The 20,803-nt window shown below is 35.9% G+C and overlaps 1 protein-coding gene across 13 annotated transcripts in view; it reads right to left on the bottom strand.

Moving 5' to 3' along the window:
• Positions 1–20,803, bottom strand: part of SCAPER (S-phase cyclin A associated protein in the ER) — a 435,057-nt gene that overhangs the window by 352,672 nt on the left and 61,582 nt on the right. For all 13 annotated transcript variants that reach the window (XM_035708613.2, XM_025472080.3, XM_035708615.2 and 10 more), the window contains 3 exons: positions 14,334–14,434; positions 8,043–8,159; positions 3,045–3,205 (listed from right to left, as the gene is read on the bottom strand). In XM_035708613.2, coding sequence (XP_035564506.1) covers positions 3,045–3,205; positions 8,043–8,159; positions 14,334–14,434 — 379 coding nt within the window. The remainder of the gene's footprint in view (positions 1–3,044; positions 3,206–8,042; positions 8,160–14,333; positions 14,435–20,803) is intronic.

The raw sequence follows: 20,803 nt of genomic DNA, 5'->3' as shown, positions 1-20,803 counted from the left end.
GAAAAGGGAAGGATAACATGAGATCTACATTCACCCCAGAAGTTTTCCCTGAAGACATTTCAAATTCACAATGCCGGTGAAGTGAGTCCTTGCAGAAACCAGCAGTCCTGTCTGGCTGAGACAGATATTGCAGCTCAATGAGTCTAAAACAACTGAGACTTCAAGGGCAAAAATCATGGAGAGGCAGGAACTGCAGGAAAGTAAGCCCAAAAAATCTGTATTTAACCTTCCCTTAGGAGTCTACTAAGCCTGCATACACACGGCAAGACTCCAAGATACCCAGCAAAGAGCAGCAGCTGGGATGCTAATGAGTTAAGCAGATATTATAGCAACTGTAGAGTGCTGAGGAATTAAGAAATGTAGTAGTCGTGGTAAACACCGCAGATTTTCAGTTAAGACACAAAAGGAATAAGGACAAAACTGAAACATATCAATTTTAATAAAACCTCAAACCAACCCTTAAAGAATTAAGGTGACCTGCTTAAACACTACCTCCTTGCTGGAAGAAAAAAACAATATTTTTGAAAGGAGCCTCTATAATTTTAAATACACCAGTTAAACATTCAATTAAATATTATGAGGCAGGCATGCTAAAAACAAACAAAAACAGGGTCAAATAACTAAAAACTCCCCAAAAAATGTTTTTAACATTTAATAACTAAAAACTCCCCAAAAAATGTTTTTAAAGAAACAAACCAACAGGTAGTTTATTTTACTTTTCACATACAGACTTTTCAAACTAGTTATTATTAATATAACTAAGACAATGTGGATAGGATACACAGATTAGTGGACTAGAAGACATGTTAGTAAAAAGGTTTCTAGGTTAAAAAAAAAAAAAAGGTTTCCGGTTGAAGCATCAAAAGAAAAAAAAATGGAAAAGAATAAGCATATTTTTACACATATCCATTATGTCAAGATCATTAATGACTTTGTTCACATATCTTACATCTTGATTTTTGTTTGCTTATACTACCAATTTTGAGACAGTTATATTAAAATCTCCTAGTATGAGTATAGATTTTTTCATTTTTCCTTCTGATTATGTCAGTTTTTGCTTTATTATCTTAAAGATGTGTGACATACATATAAATTTGGACTTCTTTTCCAATTCTGCTGAAATACACCTTTATTTTCTTTTAAGATCCTATTTATTTGGGATCCCTGAGTGGCTCAGCGGTTTAGCGCCTGCCTTAGGCCGAGGGTGTGATCCTGGAGTCCCGGGATCGAGTCCCGCGTTGGGCTCCCTGTGAGGAGCCTGCTTTTCCCTCTGCCTATGTCTCTGCCTCTCTCTCTCTCTCTCTCTCTCTGTCTCTCATAAATAAATAAAATCTTTTTTAAAAATCTAAAAAAAAAAAAGGTCTCCCTCTTCAACTAAATCAACAGAAGTAGTTGGAAGAAGAATGGACCCTCTATCTAACCAAACTCAGCCAGACAAATTAAATCAGTGTTTTTGAGCAAGGATTAAAGCTGTTACAAGGGTTGCCTAATCACTTTCTGTTCCCACCACCAATGAGCATCCTCCTCCACGACTGTGACCCCATATACAAGGGCACCTGGCTAAGACAGTAAATAAGAGCTAAGATCCTGCCGGGCTCCACCCACCAAGCCGAGTTTATTGATGTATGGCTGTGTCTACCCAGACAATGTGACTCCTTTTTCTTGTATCAATTGTACCAAGGCACCTTGTATGGGCTAGAGGCAGTTCTGATCGTTCTTCTACTATATTCCTGTCCTACCCAGGATTATATTCCTCACCTCAGATGGACTGAAGATTCTCATGAACACATTAGGCTTATTGTAAAAGATGCGATATTTGACACAAAATGAAATTAATTTCATAGGTAAACTCCAAATATTACTATAGATATGAATTATGTTTATGTGTGTTTATATACATATAAATATAGTTACATGGATACACATTTCTATATATCAGAAGTTAGCACAACTTAAACTTAGTAAATGTTTAAAATAAAAAATAAAATAAATAAAAATTAAAAAATTATAAATAAAAAAATTACGCTGGATTTCTATATAAAAATACTATATGAAGGAAATTTTGTTTTACATTAGACAATCAGTTTTGGTTTTTTATATTCTAAGTTCAGACATTTTTGAGTTAAGAGAGAAAAGAAAATGCCTATGTTCCCATAAGAGATCTGGTTATCTGCTATATTCTTGTTGTCATTACTTCTATTTTTGATTAATAAGAATCATAGTCTCTGGTTGTTCCTTCATGGTACCCATCCTCCCCCTTGTATCAGGATTTCTTTTCCCAAATCAAGACTGATACTATCCAATCTCTTCTTAAAATTTCTTCCTATGATCTCTGCTTTTCCATTGTATACTCCAGGTTTTATATAATAAAGTACAAACACCACTGGTGTCAAAGTCCATGAAGGAAATTCTTATGTGATAAACAGGCCCTCAGAATAACAGTCCAATTTATTTGTGCCCTTTAATTATTTTGATGATATAGAAAACAAATGTGTAAGCAAAGATAAACAGAGTATCATTGTAGTACCAAAATAATATTCAAATATTAATGACATTAAGTGGTGACATTGTATTGCCTAGAGAATGAATTAGTGATCAGTTTTTCTCTACTTTAAGTCAAAAGACTCATAAAGGATCTTATAAATGAACTGACAAAAGAATGATTCTCTTAAAGTTTACACCGGGCAAACCTGAGACTAGAATGATTTGCCTAAGCTTTTATACAGTTTCTAAGATTATCTTATTATTTTAAGGTCATTTTAAGGTACATTAATATTATATAAACTCTATATGCTTCCCCCTGTCTACTACATAAAAAGATTGATTCAAAGTCACTTGCCATTTTGGGGGCACCTGGGTGGCATAGTCAGTTGTGCCTGACTCTTGACTTAGGCTCAGGTCATGATCTCAGAATTGTGAGATCAAACTCCACTTCAGGCTCGTGCTGGGCATGGAACCTGCTTAAGATTCTCTCTCTCTCTCTCTCTCTCTCTCTCTCTTTCTCCTTCTGCCCTTCCCCCTCCATTAAAAAAAAAGTCACTTGCCATTTTTGCGAGAAGTCTTCTGCACTGTCATTGGTGGGCACGACTGAGCAGATGCTACATCTGAAGCAGCAGGAGAGCCTGTATGATGAGCCTTTACCTTGTCAGCCCAGCTGACACCTGTATGAGCCAGACGGGGAGCAGTCACTGTGCCAGATGAACTCCTATGAAGAAAGTTCCACATTAATAAATCAAACATAAAAGTTAAAAATTTTTTTAATTTAAGTATATACTTAATATTATTCTGGTCTCTATTTACTTCTGATTTTTCTGTTACTTCCTTCCTCTACTAAATTTCAGCTAAGGTTCTTCTTTTTCCAGTTCCTTGTGGTGTAATGTTATTTATTTCAACTATTTTTCTTTTTTTTTTTTTTTAATTTTTATTTATTTATGATAGTCACACAGAGAGAGTGAGAGAGGCAGAGACACAGGCAGAGGGAGAAGCAGGCTCCATGCACCGGGAGCCCGACGTGGGATTCGATCCTGGGTCTCCAGGATCGCGCCCTGGGCCTCCAGGATCGCGCCCTGGGCCAAAGGCAGGCGCCAAACCGCTGCGCCACCCAGGGATCCCTCAACTATTTTTCCTAATACAAGCATTGATAGCCTAAATTTCACTCTAACATCTGCTTTTGTCACATCCCATAGGTTTTAGAATATTGTGTTTTCTTTCTTTTTTTGAGATATATTTTGATTTGCTGTTTGATTTCTTATTTGGCCCACTGCCTGTGCAGCAGTGTGTTAATACTTATATACTAAGAATTTAATATTTACATTGTAAAAAATAAAAAATTTGAAAAAAATTGAAAAAGTGAAAAAATATATACTATGAAATATGCAGCCAATAAAAGAAATGGAATATGCATGAAAAAAAAAAAAGAACTTGGAATGTTTCCAAATAAAAAAGCAGTGTGACATTTTATTCCCCACTAGTTTGGTTATATAAAAGTCACTTTTTAATCACTGATATTTACAATATGATTAAATATACTTAACACAATTCAAACTTGTTTAACTTTCAAAAAAAGTTAAAATCTTAAATATATAATTAATATATAGATTTACTTTAAATATCTTGTCTGTGTGTATATCCACATATACAGAGTACTATATTACCATAGCAATTTAAATCAAATATAGTCATAAATTTATGTTGGTCTAATACTTCATTAACCTAAAATAGTATAATATATGGAAACGGGGATAATATAAAAACTCTCACTCAGTTTAAAAGAAAACTTCAGTTAAATGGGGAACCGTAAAAGATATACAAATATGCCTTAAACATTTTAATTTAAAACTCCTATCTTTTAATAGTATAAATGTGCATTAATTTGTCAATTTTTGACATTGACATTATCAAAACAGGCTTTTTTCTTCTTGTACATTTCTTACATGAACCACGACCACAAGTATAATGCATCATTGGCAACATCCAATTTTGATTTCTTTAAAATGAAGTGAGAATTTAGTGACACCTATTAAACATTCCAAGTATATAAACTCCTCAACTTTAACAATATTTTCCTCAATCTTTCACATCCACTCCTCACGTGATAGCAAAATTTTAAGTCACCTTTATCTTTCTATCTTTCTTTCTTTTCTTTCTATCTAAGAATTTGTCTAAGTTTTCACAAAAACAGTAAACTTATATTTAACTGGTTTACTTAATATTTAAATTCTGAGTTAAAATGATAAAGACAATTTGAAATAAACAAGCAGGATGACCACATATTCTAAGTAAACACTTAACCAGTAAGAGAAAAATGAGTAGATACATTAAACGTAGCCTATGAACCACAATTTTTCAGCACACTGAAAAAAATGTAGGTTTTACAATGATGATAAATACCATTTAATCTAACAATATGATTAGATGAAGATCAACACAAGAACTTTAACCATGCATGCATTAAAGGCTTCCAATGTTAAAACAAAACATGTAATATACAACATTCTAAAAACACAGATCAATAGAATACATTATATAAGTACATCCCTTAAAATGGTGCTTAAATATACAAATATTTGGTTTTGTTTGCTTATGTATCTTTCTCCTATTCTACTAAAGTGCAATTATTTTAAGGTTCCAAAGTCCATCAACCTTCACCAAACGCAATACTATCCAATAATCTCTGTTGAAAGCAAAATTTTGGCTCTACTCAGTAAGCTTACTGAGCTCTAAGTGCGAGGTACAATGTTAGGTGCTTGCGATGCAGAAGATAGGACAAAGATACTGCATTAAAGATCAGAGTATAAGTACAAAAAAAGAAACATTAAAAAAGGTTGTAATACACTGCAAATGTAATAATAATACAAGTAGCTGCAGGGTTCAGTAACGAGATGAAAATGACTATGGCATGTCAGGGAGGGGATAAAAAGCAGTTAAGAAAGGTTAGGTTTTAACACAGGAAAGAGAATTGACCAAACTACTTACCACCCCTCCTATTACACATCCAATGTTAACACTTACTCTAAAGAATTAAGAGTCCAAACAAAACTTTGTCTTAAAAACAAATTTCCCCAGGGACATTTTCAGGAAAACAACAGTGATGACTGTTTAACATTATCAGAGGTGGTAATAACATTTAGGGCACACAAGGGGCTGACCAAAAACTTGAAAGAAAATCTGGAGAGTGGAATGGCACAGGAGGCTTTGAAAAGCTCCTACATGTGCCTGGAAATCAAGAAGGCCACATTTATGTACAGAGTTCTGTGCATGCTCTGGAAAGTTCTGAGAATGCCCTAACATCTCACTTGTGATTAAGCCTGAGGCTCTGAGGAAGCAGGAAGTGAATGCCAGAGCACTGAAGGTAAGTACAACACATACACAGAACCAGACAAGATCTAGGACATTTGTTAATTCAAGATATTTAAGACACCTCTGTCAAATCAAGCAGAAACTTTAGTAACTACACATGACAAAGAAAACAGACTTCAGAAAACTAGTTCAAGAGAGTTCTTGAACAAACAGTACCAGTATCACTGCCACCAAACAGCCACAACAACAAATCCTAAAGAGGTAGCAATCTGATCTCCAAAGCTGCCACCATTATTTAAAATATCCAATTACGGAGGCAGCCCAGGTGGCTCAGCAGTTTAGAGCCGCCTTCAGCCCAGGGCCTAATCCTGGAGACCCAGGATCAAGTTCCACATTAGGCTCCCTGCATGGAGCCGGCTTCTCCCTCTGCCTGTGTCTCTGCCTCTCTCTCCCTCTCTCTCTCTGTCTCTCATGAATAAATAAATAAAATCTTTTTTAAAATAAATAAATAAAAATAAAATAAAATATCCAGTTACAATAAAAAAAACTCACAAGACATACAAATAAAGAGGATGGTATGATCCATTCATACACACCTAAAAAAAGAGTAATTGAAACTGTCCTCAAGGAAACCAAGACACTGGGCTTAATAGACTTTAAATCAGGTACTATAATTATCTTCAAAGAATACTGAAGAACAAAAGAAAATTGTGTCTAAAAAACTAAAGTATGCAAAAAAAATGCTTCACCAACTATAGTATCAATAAAGAGAAAGTAAATAAAAAAGTACTACAAAGATATTCTGGAGTTGAAAAATATAGTAACTGCAATGAAAAATTCACCAGAGAGACTCAACAGCAGATTTGAGCCAGCAAAATAAAGAATAGGCAACCTTGAAAAGAGGACAATTAAGATTATCTGAGAAACAGGATGAAAAAAGAATGCATAATAATGAATAGAGTCTCAAAGACCTGTGGAATACTGTCACAAGTACCAACATAGGTAAAGTGGGATTCCCAGGAAAGAGAAAGGTGCAAAAAGGATATCTGCAGAAATGGACAAAAACTTCCCATATTTGATGAAAAACAATCATCTATACATCCAAAAAGTCCAATGAACTTCAAAAATAGAATATACTCAGAAGTCGACACCTAGATACATCACAAACTACCCAAAGACAAAGAGAAAATCATGAAAGCAGCAAGAGATAAGTGAGGCATTTCAAAATGGATCCCTAGCAAGAGTGACAAATGCTTTATCATCAGAAACCATTAAGTCAAAAAAAAAAAAAAAAAAGAGAGAGAGAGAGAAACCATTAAGTCAGAAGGAAGCCTGGATGGTGCAGTCAGTCAAGTATCCAACTCTTGGTTTCAGCTCAGGTCATGATCTCAGTCATGAGATCAAGCCCCAAGTCTGACTCTGTGCTCAGCACAGAGTCTGCTTGGGATTCTCACTCTGCCCTTCCCACCGTTCTCTCCCTCCCTCGCTCTCTCTCAAAAAATAAATCTTTAAAAAAAATTAAAAATTTAAAACATAAAGAAGGAGGTGAGAGGACATATTCAAAGTTGGAAAGAAAAAGACTTTCAACCAAGAATTCTATCTACTACAAAGTTATCCTTCAAAACTGAAGGACAAATTAATATATTCTCAGAAAAACAAAAACTGAGAAAAACTGTCAGTAGCAGACCTGCCCAACAAGATTCTAAAGGGAGTCCTTCAGGCCAAAACGAGAGGACACTAAACAATAACTTGAATCCACATGAAGATATAAGGACCACTAATAAAAATAACTACATAGGTAATACAAAATAATTTCTAAATGTATTTTTTGTTTATAACTTTTTTCTATCTGATTTAAAATATAACTGCATTAAGAATAATTATAAAACTGCACTGATGGGATTACAATGCATAAAGATAAAATTTTCATGACAGTAATACAGTTTATGATATATATTTAGATCTTTTGTTGTAAAAGAAATTGTCAGTTCATGTTACGAATCATTTAGTATGAATATGTTTATGGGTTTTAATTTTTGGATCCTAATTATAGTTGATATTACATTTCCTAAAAGTTAAACTTTACTGTCCTGGATTTCTTTTAACTTTTTAATCAAATAATTTTGAATTCATACACAAACATATACAAGTTTTTTTTTTATACTAGTATATCAGTTTTATTATCCACAGAAAATAATTTACTGTAATGCAAGCCTTAGCAGGCTTTTTTGCATTCATCTCACCCAAAATTTAAGCTTCTTCGAGCATTTGATGTTACACTTATTCTATCTGTCGATGGACTTGGAATCACATGACGTCCCGGAGACATCTTCTTCACCTCCCAAGCCAAAGAAGTTGGTCTGTCAATTCAAGACATATGACAGATTAAATCAACAGAGAAAAAAAAGAAAAACCTAATCTTTTCTTTTGGTTGCTAGTGGGTGAAAACATAATCAGGTCACAATTTTTCCCTAGAGCACTGTTCACCAGAAAGTTACCATATTACCCAGGAAGCTACATAGATGATGCATGGTCTGGGATTTTTCATCCACAGCACAGCAACATAACCCTACTTATCTAAAAAGGCCACGAGTTTACAAAGACATGACATATCATGCTTATATTTTAAAAGCCTCCACCTAAAAACATATTAAAAAGACAACGGTACTAATTCAGGCTACTTCTACAACTCAACCTGTGCCGTCCTGGAAAACCAAGTGTGTAGAAGAGAGATCAAGAAGAAAAACAGTTGTGAGAGTTAAATGAAGAACACACAGGAAAATCTGAAGTCTCCTTTCCTCTACATGAGAGTGGGAGTATAAACATTTCCTTGTTCTTTGCTGGGAAAGCCTAGTTCTCCTTCATTGGCCCCAGAACCTTGACAGGATGCTCAAAATGTTTTTCTCAAGCAGCATTTTCTCTATGCCTAATGGCCTCAGGTGACCCTCCATAACTCCCTCAGAATCTCCCTCCCTATTACTCTCCATTCAATCAGTGGCTGTGATTTTTTTCCTCACATTTAGAAGTGGTATTTGTTGGGGCACCCACATGGTTCAATTAAGCATTCAACATTGATTTTGGCTTGGGTCATGATCTCAGCTCAGCATGGAGCCTGCTTGAGATTCTCTCTCCCCCTCTTCTCTGCCCCTCCTCAAACTCTCTCTCTCTCTAAAAACAAAGTGACATTTCTTGTTAGAAAATTCAGTCAGATAAAAGATTATCCAAATAAAGTCTAAAGCTTTTGACAATTTATTATCAAATCACCTTTCAGAAAGCTTGTGACAAATTATAGTTCTACCAAATGAAAAGTGCCCATTTACCTTCAAACTTGCCAACAGTGATGATCTTGTTTTAAAAATTTTAATGGCTTGTGAAAAATATGGCACTGGTTGCAAAGTCTAAAATAATTACTACCTGGCACTTTACAGGAAAAGTTTGCTGACTCCTATGCTAGAATTTCAGTCTTGTTAGGAATGCTTTTCTTTTTAAAAAATATTTATTTATTTATTTATTTATTTAGGAGTAGGGGAAGAGCACAAATGGGGGGGGGGGGCACAGAGGGGGAGGAGGGTGGAGAGAATATCTCAAGTCACGAGTTCTTTTTCATACAGAAATTTTGATAACAGTATCTTTTAATTGATTAGCAAATTATGTTTGTTTTTAAAATTATATATTTTTATTATCATTACTAGTGAGGCTGAACTTTTTTTACCAGCCATTTAAATGTCTTCTTTTGGGGGGGGGGGGGGGTGCCTGAGTGGTTCCATGGGTTCAGTGTCCAACTCTTGATTTCAGCTCAAGTCATAATCTCAGGGTACTGAGACTGAACTCCGAGTCGGGCTCCATGCCTTCTGTAGTGCCTGCTTCTCTCCCTCTCCTTCTGCCCCTCCTCCTGCTTGTACACACCCTCTTTCTCAAACAAATAAATCTTTTAAAATTTACCCCAAAGGTACAGATGCAGTAAAACGCCAGGACACCTGCACCTTGATGTTTATAGCAACAATGTCCACAATAGCCAAACTGTGGAAGGAGCCTCGACGTCCATCAAAAGATGAATGGATAAAGAAGTTGTGGTCTACGTATATACAATGGAATATTCCTCAGCCTTTAGAAACGACAAATACCCACCATTTGCTTCAACGTGGACGGAACTGGAGGGTATTATGCTGAGTGAAGTAAGTCAATCAGAGAAGGACAAATATTATATGGTCTCATTCATTTGGGGAATATAAAAAATAGTGAAAGGGAATAAAGGGGAAAGGAGAGAAAATGAGTGAAAATATCAGTGAGGATGACAGAATACGAGAGACTCCTAACTCTGAGAAACGAACAAGGGGTAGTGGAAGGGGAGGTGGGCGGGGGGTTGGGGTAACTGGGTGATGGGCACTGAGGGGGGCACTTGACGGGATGAGCACTGGGTGTTATACTACATGTTGGCAAATTGAACTCCAATAAAAAAAAAAATAAAAAATAAAATTTTTAAAAATGTATAAAATAAAAAATAAATTTCTTCTTTGGGATTTGTGTGTTGGTATCTTTTGCAACATTTTCTAATTGATTTGAAATCATTTACTACTACTATTATTATTACTATAATGGCTACATATCCTTAGCATAGATGACATAACTTTAAATTTTAATTTTTTTATATAGAAAGGCATATTTTATTCCTATGAAATCAAGCCTATTAATGCTTTTCCTTTGTGGTTTCTGCCTTTGTCTTGTAAAGCACTTACCCATAATAAAAATATATAAGTATTTATCTACATCTTTATCTAATGTACAATTGCAGTTTTTACATGTGAATCTCAAATGAAACTCTTTTTTTAAGATTTTATTTATTTATTTGAGAGAGAGAGAGAGAGAGAGGCAGAGACACAGGCAGAGGGAGAAGCAGGCTCCATGCAGGAAGCCCGACGTGGGACTCAATCTCGGGTCTCCAGGATCATGCCCTGGGCTGAAGGTGGTGCTAAACTGCTAAGCCATGGGGACTGCCCTCAAATGAAAAATTTTTTAAAGATTTTATTTATTTATTTGAGAGAGAGAGAGAGGCAGAGACACAGGCAGAGGGAGAAGCAGGCTCCATGCAGGAAGCCCGACGTGGGACTCAATCTCGGGTCTCCAGGATCATGCCCTGGGCTGAAGGTGGTGCTAAACTGCTAAGCCATGGGGACTGCCCTCAAATGAAAAATTTTTTAAAGATTTTATTTATTTATTTGAGGGAGAGAGGGAGGGAGCACAAGCAGGGTAGGGCCAAACGGAGAAGCAGACTCCTTGCAGAGCAGGGAGCCCAACACAAGGCTCAATTCCAGGCCCCTGGGATCATTACCTGAGCTGAAGGCACTTAATGGACTGGGGCACCCAGACACCCCTCAAATGAATTTTGATGCATGAGTTGAGGAATGTAAGATGAATAATGCCACCTACAGGGAATTTAAGGTTGCCTTCTAGATCTAGGGAGCTGTCTCAAGAAGCAAAGAGTAGATAATAAGCTGATAACTGGTTAAGATAAACAGAGATGTCTCAGGTATATTTCTGAACCATGGTACTAGGACAGACTTAACTTTGGACTTGGCCTCAGAATCTTTCTTAATACAATTCTCAACACACCCATCACTACCTGATTGGAATTTATAAGCAAGCAAAAAAAAAAAAAAAAAAAATCTAGCTTTTTCTGTATTGGTAGTTACAGACCCTTTTGGATATAAGAAACAAACTCAATCAAGTTAAATTTAAATAGAAAAAGAAAAAATAGGGATCCCTGGGTGGCGCAGCGGTTTGGCGCCTGCCTTTGGCCCAGGGCGCGATCCTGGAGACCCGGGATCGAGTCCCACGTCGGGCTCTCGGTGCATGGAGCCTGCTTCTCCCTCTACCTGTGTCTCTGCCTCTCTCCCTTTCTCTCTCTGTGACTATCATAAATAAATTAAAAAAGAAATTTAAAAAAAAAAAAAAAAGAAAGAAAAAGAAAAAATATTTCTCTAAGGATATAAACTATATAAGGTCAAGGACATCCAAAGTAATGAGCACCGGGTATTATATGCAACTAATGAATCACTAAATCCTACCTCTGACACTAAAAGAAGAAGAGACAAAAAATATAAAATTAAAATAAATAAAATAAAATAAAATAAAATAAAATAAAATAATAAAATTAAAATAAAATAAATAAAATAAAATAAAATAAAATAAAATAAAATAAATAAAATAAAATAAAATAAAATAAAATAAGAAGAGACGAAACAAAACAAAGGAAACAGATGGCTATGAGGGGGGAGTGAAGAGGTGAAATAGGTGAAGGGGAATAAGGTATACTATTATGATGAGCATGGAGTAATGTATATAATTGCTGAATCACTATATTGCACACCTGAAACTGATATAACACTGTGTGTTAATTACACTGGAATTAAAAACATTTTTTTTCATTATGAGAAACAAAAATGTTAAAAGGATCAACGTATGATTTTCCTGGATTCGGTTTTCTGGGTATCAAGCCTTCCTAGATTTGTCTCTTGAGATTCTTTCACTCTCCTGGTTCCCCATGGGGCTGATACACATAGGGACAAAAAACATGTTCTGTACTGGACGATTCCATTTACAGAAATTTAACTACAATTAAATCCAAGGGAAAGAGGCAATATAGGCCTGTTTTCTCTGAGTCAAAAGTATGATTATAGCTTCATGTGACTTGGCCTAGTCCACAAAGGCTCAGGTTTCACTTATAAGCTTAACTGAATAATAAATTGTTCCTCTGCCTTTTGCACATAACCGAAGTAACACTAAGTCTAGTTGATCACCTATCTCTGGAATATCTCTCAACTCTCCTTGTTGCTACTACTCCAGTCTGAGTAGCCATAATCTATAAACTATATTGCTGCACCTTATCTTCCCACATTACAGCCAGGAAGATCTTTTAAAATCATAAATTTGATATGTAACTTCCTTACTTAAAAATCTTTTATGGCTCAAAATAAAGTCTAAAGTTTTTACAATATCCACAGAGCCCTACATATTCTAGTCCCAGCCGACTTCTCTAGCCTTACCTCATGCTACTTTTCCCCTTGTTCTCTCCATTCCAGTCCCATTAAACTCTAAATTCCTTGACTATACTGTACTCTCTTCTACTTCCAGGTTATCACATATACTACTGCCCCTACATGAGGTTACTCTTTTATTCTCTGTCATGCCAACTCCTACTTGATATTTCTGTCTCATTTAAATATGACCTCCTTGGGGAAGCCTTCCTGGATTCAGCAAATTGGTTGGTTAATGATGCTTTTTATATCCCCAAAGTATTTTAGGATGACTGTATTTTGATGACACTTTGTACACTGATAATTACTGAACATCAATTTTTCCCATAAATGCACTATATACCTCATCAGGACAGGGGCTGTGTCTGTTTCCTTCTCCACAACAGTCCTAGAGCTTGTGCATAGGCTCAGATATTGTGCAGTGATTTCAAACGAAGGATTCTTGAAACAAATGAACATGGCGGGGGGGGGGGGGGGGGGGGGGGGGGGCCGGGGGAAGAGGCAAACCATAAAACAGACTCTATAAACTATAGAGAACAAACTGAGGGTTGCTAGAGGGAAGCTAGGTAGGGGGATGGGTTAAATGAATGATAAGTATTAAGGAGGGCACTTGTGATGAGCACTGGGTATTCTATGTAAGTGATGAATCACTAAATTCTACTCCTGAAGGGGCACCTGGGTGGCTGAATTGGTTAAGTATCTACCTTCGCTCAGGTCATGATCCCAGGGTCCTGGGATCAAGCCCTGCAAAGGGCTCCCTGCTCCACAGGGGGCCTGCTTCTCCGCTCCCTCTGCCTGCTACTCCCCCATACTTGTGTGCTCTGTCTCTGTCCAATAAATAAAATCTTTAAATAAAATAAAATAAATAATAAAGTCTACTCCTGAAACTAACACTACACTATATGTTAACTAAATAAATTTAAATAAAAACTTGAAACAAAAAAAAATGTTTCTAAAATAACTTTGATCTCGCATTACTCCCCAATCAAAAATCATCTATTTTTCTCATTGCCTACTACCTTAAGAAAAAACACTATCCCTTTCCCTAACTTATTTTCCCTTCACACATGCTCTGTACTTCAATAGCTGTCTTAACTTATTATCTTCATCTAAAAGGCCAACCACTTGTTTAAATCCATCACATCTTTAAACGTCTCTTCTACATCTTCCATGAAATCTTTCCTGAACTATCCTATACAAAAGAAGATGATCCTGTCCTACTCTAACACCTGCAATATTTTTTTGTGTGATAAGTTCTATTTTATCCCACCCTTAGACTACAAAGTCATGAGAGTAGTAAATAATATCCTATTCAGCAATTAAATCTCTGTGCTAGATAAAAGTGTCCTGCACTAGTATTTGTAACTGAACTGAATGAGAAATACAGATCCCAACTTGCAGATCTGTACAAGTTCCAAGTTAAACTTAGGTCAAGTTCATCGTCAGTTTCAATTGCTGCTTTTCAAAGTGCTGGCTGCTATAAAGACCAGAGTTCATTACCTGCTTTGAGCATCTGTCTTCTCTAGCTTTTCCTGAAGTTGAATCCAGTCAATCAATGCTTTGAAATCTCTTACATAGTTATCCAGCATCATTAGCACCTCCTAATTAAAACAAACAACAATCATTAAATTCCATTCTGAGAAAAGTTTTAAGAACAAACTTTAGACTCAAGGACTTGGGAATTAATAATTTTTACATTATACGCCTCATTGAGAAAGCAACAAAACCTACTGAACTATTAGTTTTTTGTATGTATCTTGTTTTATTTTTACTCTCACTGTGCAGGAAGAAGTTAGTAAAGCTGAGAGTTTAGAGGTCAAGAGATGGTACTGATAAGCCTTCTCAAGATCCCCCTCAAATGACCATTCTTTTAACCTTTTATTATTAAGTTTGATAAAAAGTAAAACGCATTAAACAAATGTACAGATTAATTATTCCAAAGCAAAAACCCATGCATCAAACCACCCAGAAAAATGCTAATTTCCAAAAGGTACCTGGCACTGCCTCCTAATCACTACTCTAATCTTGCTCCAAGGCAACCACTGCTTTGACTTCTGATAGATTAATATTACCTGACTTTGAAATTCATGTAAATGAAATCAAGGTATTTATTATTTTGTGACTTTTTGTTCTTTTGTTTACTAGGTTTCATCCATATTGCAGAATGAACCTGCAATTCATTTACTGTCATTCTCTAAGGTCACTACTGAAGAGTATTTTATTGAAAGCATATTTATTCAATCTACAGTTCAAGAACATTGAGATGATTTTCAAATTATATGCTGTTATTTATGTACATGTCCTCTGCATGTATGTATGCATTTCTGTTGAGAATAAGCCCAAGAATGGCATTCTGAGTCACAGGATGAGCATATGTTCTACTCTAATATATAATACCAAACTGTTTTCTGAAATAGTTGCCCTCCCCACCAGCAGTGTATATGAGTTCTCCTTGCTCCACTCCCTCAAAACTACACTTGGTATTGTCCATTTGGGGTTTTATTTTTAATCTGAGCCATTCTGGTTGATGGTTTTTTTTTAAATTTTTTTTTTAATTTTTATTTATTTATGATAGTCACAGAGAGAGAGAGAGAGAGAGAGAGAGGCAGAGACACAGGCAGAGGGAGAAGCAGGCTCCATGCACCGGGAGCCCGATGTGGGATTCAATCCCGGGTCTCCAGGATCGCGCCCTGGGCCAAAGGCAGGCGCCAAACCGCTGCGCCACCCAGGGATCCCTGGTTGATGGTTTTGTAATGGCTTCGTTTTTAATATACTTTTCTAAAATTACTATGATTTTTCAGCCCTTTTTCATATGCTTATTAGCCATCCTCATTTTGTGAAGTACCTAATTCAAGACTCGAGCCCAAGTGCCTATTAAACACTCTTGCCTTTTTCTTTTTGATAGGAAGGGGTTCCTTACATCTTTTGGATATGAGCCCTTTTTTTTTGGTTATATGTGTTGCACACATATACTTGCCTTTTCACTCTCCTAATGGAATAGAATCTTCTGATGAACATAAATTCCTAATTTCAAGGTAGTCTAGCTTCTGACTCTTTTATCTAAAACTGAGACTATTTGGGTCCTTTTTAAGCAATTATTTTCCTCCACAGGTCAAGAAGATATTCCCCAACATTCTCTTTTAGAGCATAGGTCTTTTTCTGGAGTTTCTCCTCTGTTATATTGGTCTGTTTATTCTTGTACCAATATCAAACTAACTTACACTGCTGTAGCTCTAAAATAAAACTCAAGGGGCGCTTGGGTGGCTCAGTCAGTTAAATGACAAACTCTTGATTTCAGCTCAGGTCATGATCTCAGAGTTGTGAGGCCAAGCCCGTATCAGGCTTGGCGCTGGGTGTGGAGCCTGCTTAAGATTGCCTCTCCCAACTCTTAATCGTAGGAAACAAATTGAGGGCCACTGCAAAGGAGGGGAGTGAAGGGATGGGGTAGGTAGGTAGGTGATGGATATCAAGGAGGGCATGTGATGTAATGAGCACTGGGTTTTACATAAGACTGATGAGTCACTGACATCTACCTCTGAACACAATAATACATTATATGTACTACCCAGTAGAGTAAATCTTCCAACCATATCTTTGACTGCAGGGTGGCTTAGGCTAATGCTAGCTCTTCACATTTCCGTAAAAATTTAGAATCAGTTTGTCATTTCCCAGGAGGAAAACTTGGAATTTTATTTGCAATTGCATTGATTCTATAGATCAACTAAAGGAAAACTGACATTTTAAAAATATTGTCTTTTCTATCCTAGAAAGAAATGTATATAAACCTGTATGTACTTGTATTTTATTCAACGTCTTTCAAAATGTATGAGTTTCCTGCGTAGAGGTTTTGTACTTTTTTTTGCACATTTTTTATTAGCTTTAGCCCTAAGAATAAATGATACTTGCTTTAAAATTTATTTTTCATTTTCTGTTACTGTTGATTTTATATTTTGAACTTATATTCAGCAATTTTAACTAATTCAATTATCTAATAATTTCTCTTTAGATTCTTCTAGATTTTCTAAATATAAAATGTAAATATGTCATCCGTCAATAATGACATTTTTCTTTCTTCCTTTCCAAGCCTTATATACTTTATATATTTTTCATAGTTTCCTGTGTTGGCTAGCATCATCAGTACAATGTTGAATACAAATAAAGACTTTGTCTCATTTCCAATTTCAGAAGAAAAGTTCTCAACATTTCACCATTAAGTATGATGTTACATAGGTCTTTTGGAAGATTCCTTTTTTTTTTTTTTTAAGATTTTTTATTTATTCATTTGAGAGACAAAGAGAGAGCCCCAGTAGGAGGAGAGCCAGAGGGAGAGGGAAAAGGAAACCACCCTCTCCTCCAGCAAAGCTGGGAGCCTGATCATGACCCAAGCAGAAGGCAGACACCTAATCAACTGAGCCACCCAAAAAACCCTAGAAGGTTTCGGGGTTTTTTTTGGGGGGGGGCGTTTTTTAAAGATTTTATTTATTTATTCATGAAAGACACAGAGAGAGAGGCAGAGGGAGAAGCAGGCTCCATGCAAGGAGCCTGATGTGGGACTCAATCCCGGGACTCCAGGATCACGCCCTGGGCCAAAGGCAGGCGCTAAACCACTGAGCCACCCAGAGATTCCGGAGCCCTGGAAGTTTATATCAGTAACAATGTTCCCTTTTATTCTCAGTTTGCTAGTTTTATCATGAATAGGTCCTAAATTTCATGAAATATTTTTCCTACATCTATTAGGACAATCATATGATTTTTTCATCTTTATCATATAAGCATTGCAGTACTAGAATGAACTTAACTTACTGTAATGTATTGCCTGATATCTGAATCACCAGATTTAATATATCAGTATTTGGATATCTGTACTCCTGAGTGGTCTATATTTTCTTTTCTCATAAAAGCTTTGGTTATCAAGGTTATCCTGAAAAAAGTTCTCTCTTTTTCTATGTTCTGCAAAAGTTTGCATAATACTGGCATTCTTTTTCAGTTTCTTTTGTTAAGATATTCACACACCATAAAACTTATCATTTAAAATTGTACAATCTGGTTGGTCACTTTTAGTACATACTCAGCATTGTGTAACTTTCTAATTCCAGAACGTTGGCATTATCCCAAAAAGAGACCCAGGCCCATTAATAGTCACTCCCCACCTTCCTCTCTCTCCAACCCTTGGAAACCACTAATCTACTTTGTCTCTACAGATTAGCCAGTTCTGGACATTTGAAATAAACAGAATCATATAGAATACGGCCTCTTGTGGCTGGAATTTTTTACTTAATGTTTTCAAAGTTCATTCACCTAATAGTATATATCTATACTTCACTAGTTTTTATGACTAAATAACTTCATAAGTAAACACAGTTTTTATTCATTTATCAGTTGATGGATATTTGGCCTGTTTTCCACTTTTCCCCCCATTATGAATAACGCTGCTATGAACACTCATGTACAAGTTTCTCTATGAACATATGTTTCTAATTCTCTTGGGATTTACTAAGTTGTGGATTTACTAAGTCATATAGTAACTCTAAATTTAACGTAAACTACCAAAACTTTTTCAACAAAAGTTACACCATTTTACATTCTGACTAGCAATATATAGGCACATCTCATTTGATTGTGCTTTGTTTTATTGCAGTTAGGAGATGCCACGTTTTTTACAAATTGAAGGTCTGTGGCAATCCTGCATTGAACAAGTCTATCTGTATCATCTTAACAGTGTTTGCTCACTTCATGTCTCTGTGCTACATTTTGGTAATTCTTCTAATATTTCATTGAAACCTCAGATGGGGGATCCCCGGGTGGCTCAGCGGTTTGCCTTTGGCCCAGGGCGCGATCCTGGAGTCCCAGGATTGAGCCCCGTGTCGGGCTCCCGGCATGGAGCCTGCTTCTCCTTCTGCCTGTGTCTCTACCTCTCTCTCTCTCTCTCTCTCTCTCTCTATGTCTATCATAAATAAACAAATCTTAAAAAAAAAAAAAAGAAACCTCAGATGATTGTTAGCAATTCTTAGCAATAAAGTATTTTTATTTAAGGCAAACACATTGTTTACTTAAACATGATGCTCCTGCACTTAGACTACAGTATAGTATAAATATAACTTTTATATGAACTGGGAAACCAAAAAATTCATTTGACTCACTTTATTGTGATATTTGCTTTATTGCGGTGGTTTAGAACTGAAGGATGTCCAAGATATGTCTATATGAAGGTTTAAATTATTCACATCCTCAGGAACACTTGCTATTTTCTAATTTGTTGAGTCTAGTCATCCTAATGAGTGTGAAAGTGGTATTACTGTTTTATCTGCATTTCCCTGATGACAAGAATTGATGAGCATATTTTCATGTACGTATTGGACATAGCATACCTTCTCTGAAGAAAGATGTATTCAAATCATTTGCCCCCCCCCCCATTTTTCTAAGAGAGAGTGATGGGATAAGGTGAGAGAGACTCTTTTTAAGTAGGCTCCCAGACCAGAGCAGAGCCTGATGCAGGGCCTGAACTCACAACCCTGAGATCATAACCTGAGCTGAAATCAAGAGTCAGACACGTAACCAACTGAGCCACCCAAGCTCATATTTATCCTAGGTTATTTGTTCTTTATATTTTTGAGCTGCAAGAGTTCTTTATATATTCTGGATATTAGACTGTTATAAGATACATGGCTCAAGGGATGCATGGGTGGCTCAGCCAGCGGCTGAGCATCTGCCTTTGGCTCAGGGTGTGATCCTGGTCCCAGGATCAAGTCCTATGTCAGGCTCTCTGCGAGGAGACTGCTTCTCTCTGCCTGTGCCTCCACCTCTCTCTCTGTATCTCTCATGAATAAATAAATAAAATCTTAAAAAAAAAAAAGATACATGGCTTGAAAATATTTTCTCTCATTCTGTGGGGTTTCTTGTCACTTGATAGTGCCTTATAAACACACATAAGCTTTTAATATTAATGAAGTTCAATTTTCTATTTTTTCTTTGATTATTTAAGTTTTGAGTATCATATCTAAAAAACTATCGTCAAGCCCAAGGTCACAAAGACTTACACCTATGTTTCCTTTAAAGAATTTAATAGTTTTAGCATTTACATTTAGGTCTTTAACCATTATTTTGTTATTTTTTTGTATGTGGTGTGAGGAAGGGATCCAAATTCATTCTTGTGACTATCAAGTTGATCCCAGCACCATCTGTTGAAAAGACTATTCTTTCTTCATTAAATGGTCTTGGCACCCTTGTCACAGGGGCGCCTCTACCCCTCCCCACCTCATGATACTGCTCTTTCTCTAAAATAAATAAACAAATCTCAAAATAGACATCAGTGGTTTGTTCCTGATCTTGGCAGGGAAATCTAATTTTCTTCTTTAGGTAATCTATGTTATATTACTGTGACACTACATTCTACACATCTGGCAAAGATTTTTTTCTTGGCACTAATTAGTGTTGCATATTAACGGCAATGAAAACTAATATAAGAAAAGATTGTAAAAGCATAGACCACTGAGATCCACTCCATTGCCCAGAAAGAACTGATCCCAAGTGTAAATGTGTGTGTAGATAGTGGTTAATTGGCTACAGTTGTCATTTAAATGTATAAGACAAAGAACTTTAAAGTGTATTCACTTTATTAGTCTCACACTATTCTCACCTTATTATAGAGACATATCAGTCTCATTTTACTATAAAAAGCAACTTTCCATACTCCCAAAATGATCATCAAAAAATACCAACCAACTACAAAAATGACCATTTGGATTATAAATATATATTACTTTTCCATAATTAAGTCTTACTGACCTACTATCAGTGGAACTCAAAATCTCAAAAACATTAATTCATAAATATTTTTTAAAATATAGATATACTTTGGAAATCAGACCCAAAACTAATAATAAATGTATGCCAAATTAGACACAAATGAAATATAGTACCAACTTCACTTTAGTCACAAAAGTTATATTCTAACTTAAAATATTTTTCTG

This window comes from Canis lupus, chromosome 30, assembly GCF_003254725.2.
Source record: "Canis lupus dingo isolate Sandy chromosome 30, ASM325472v2, whole genome shotgun sequence".
Lineage (NCBI taxonomy): Eukaryota > Metazoa > Chordata > Mammalia > Carnivora > Canidae > Canis > Canis lupus.
The sequence above is the reverse complement of the archived record's forward strand: the minus strand, read 5'-3'. Positions and strand labels throughout refer to the sequence as shown.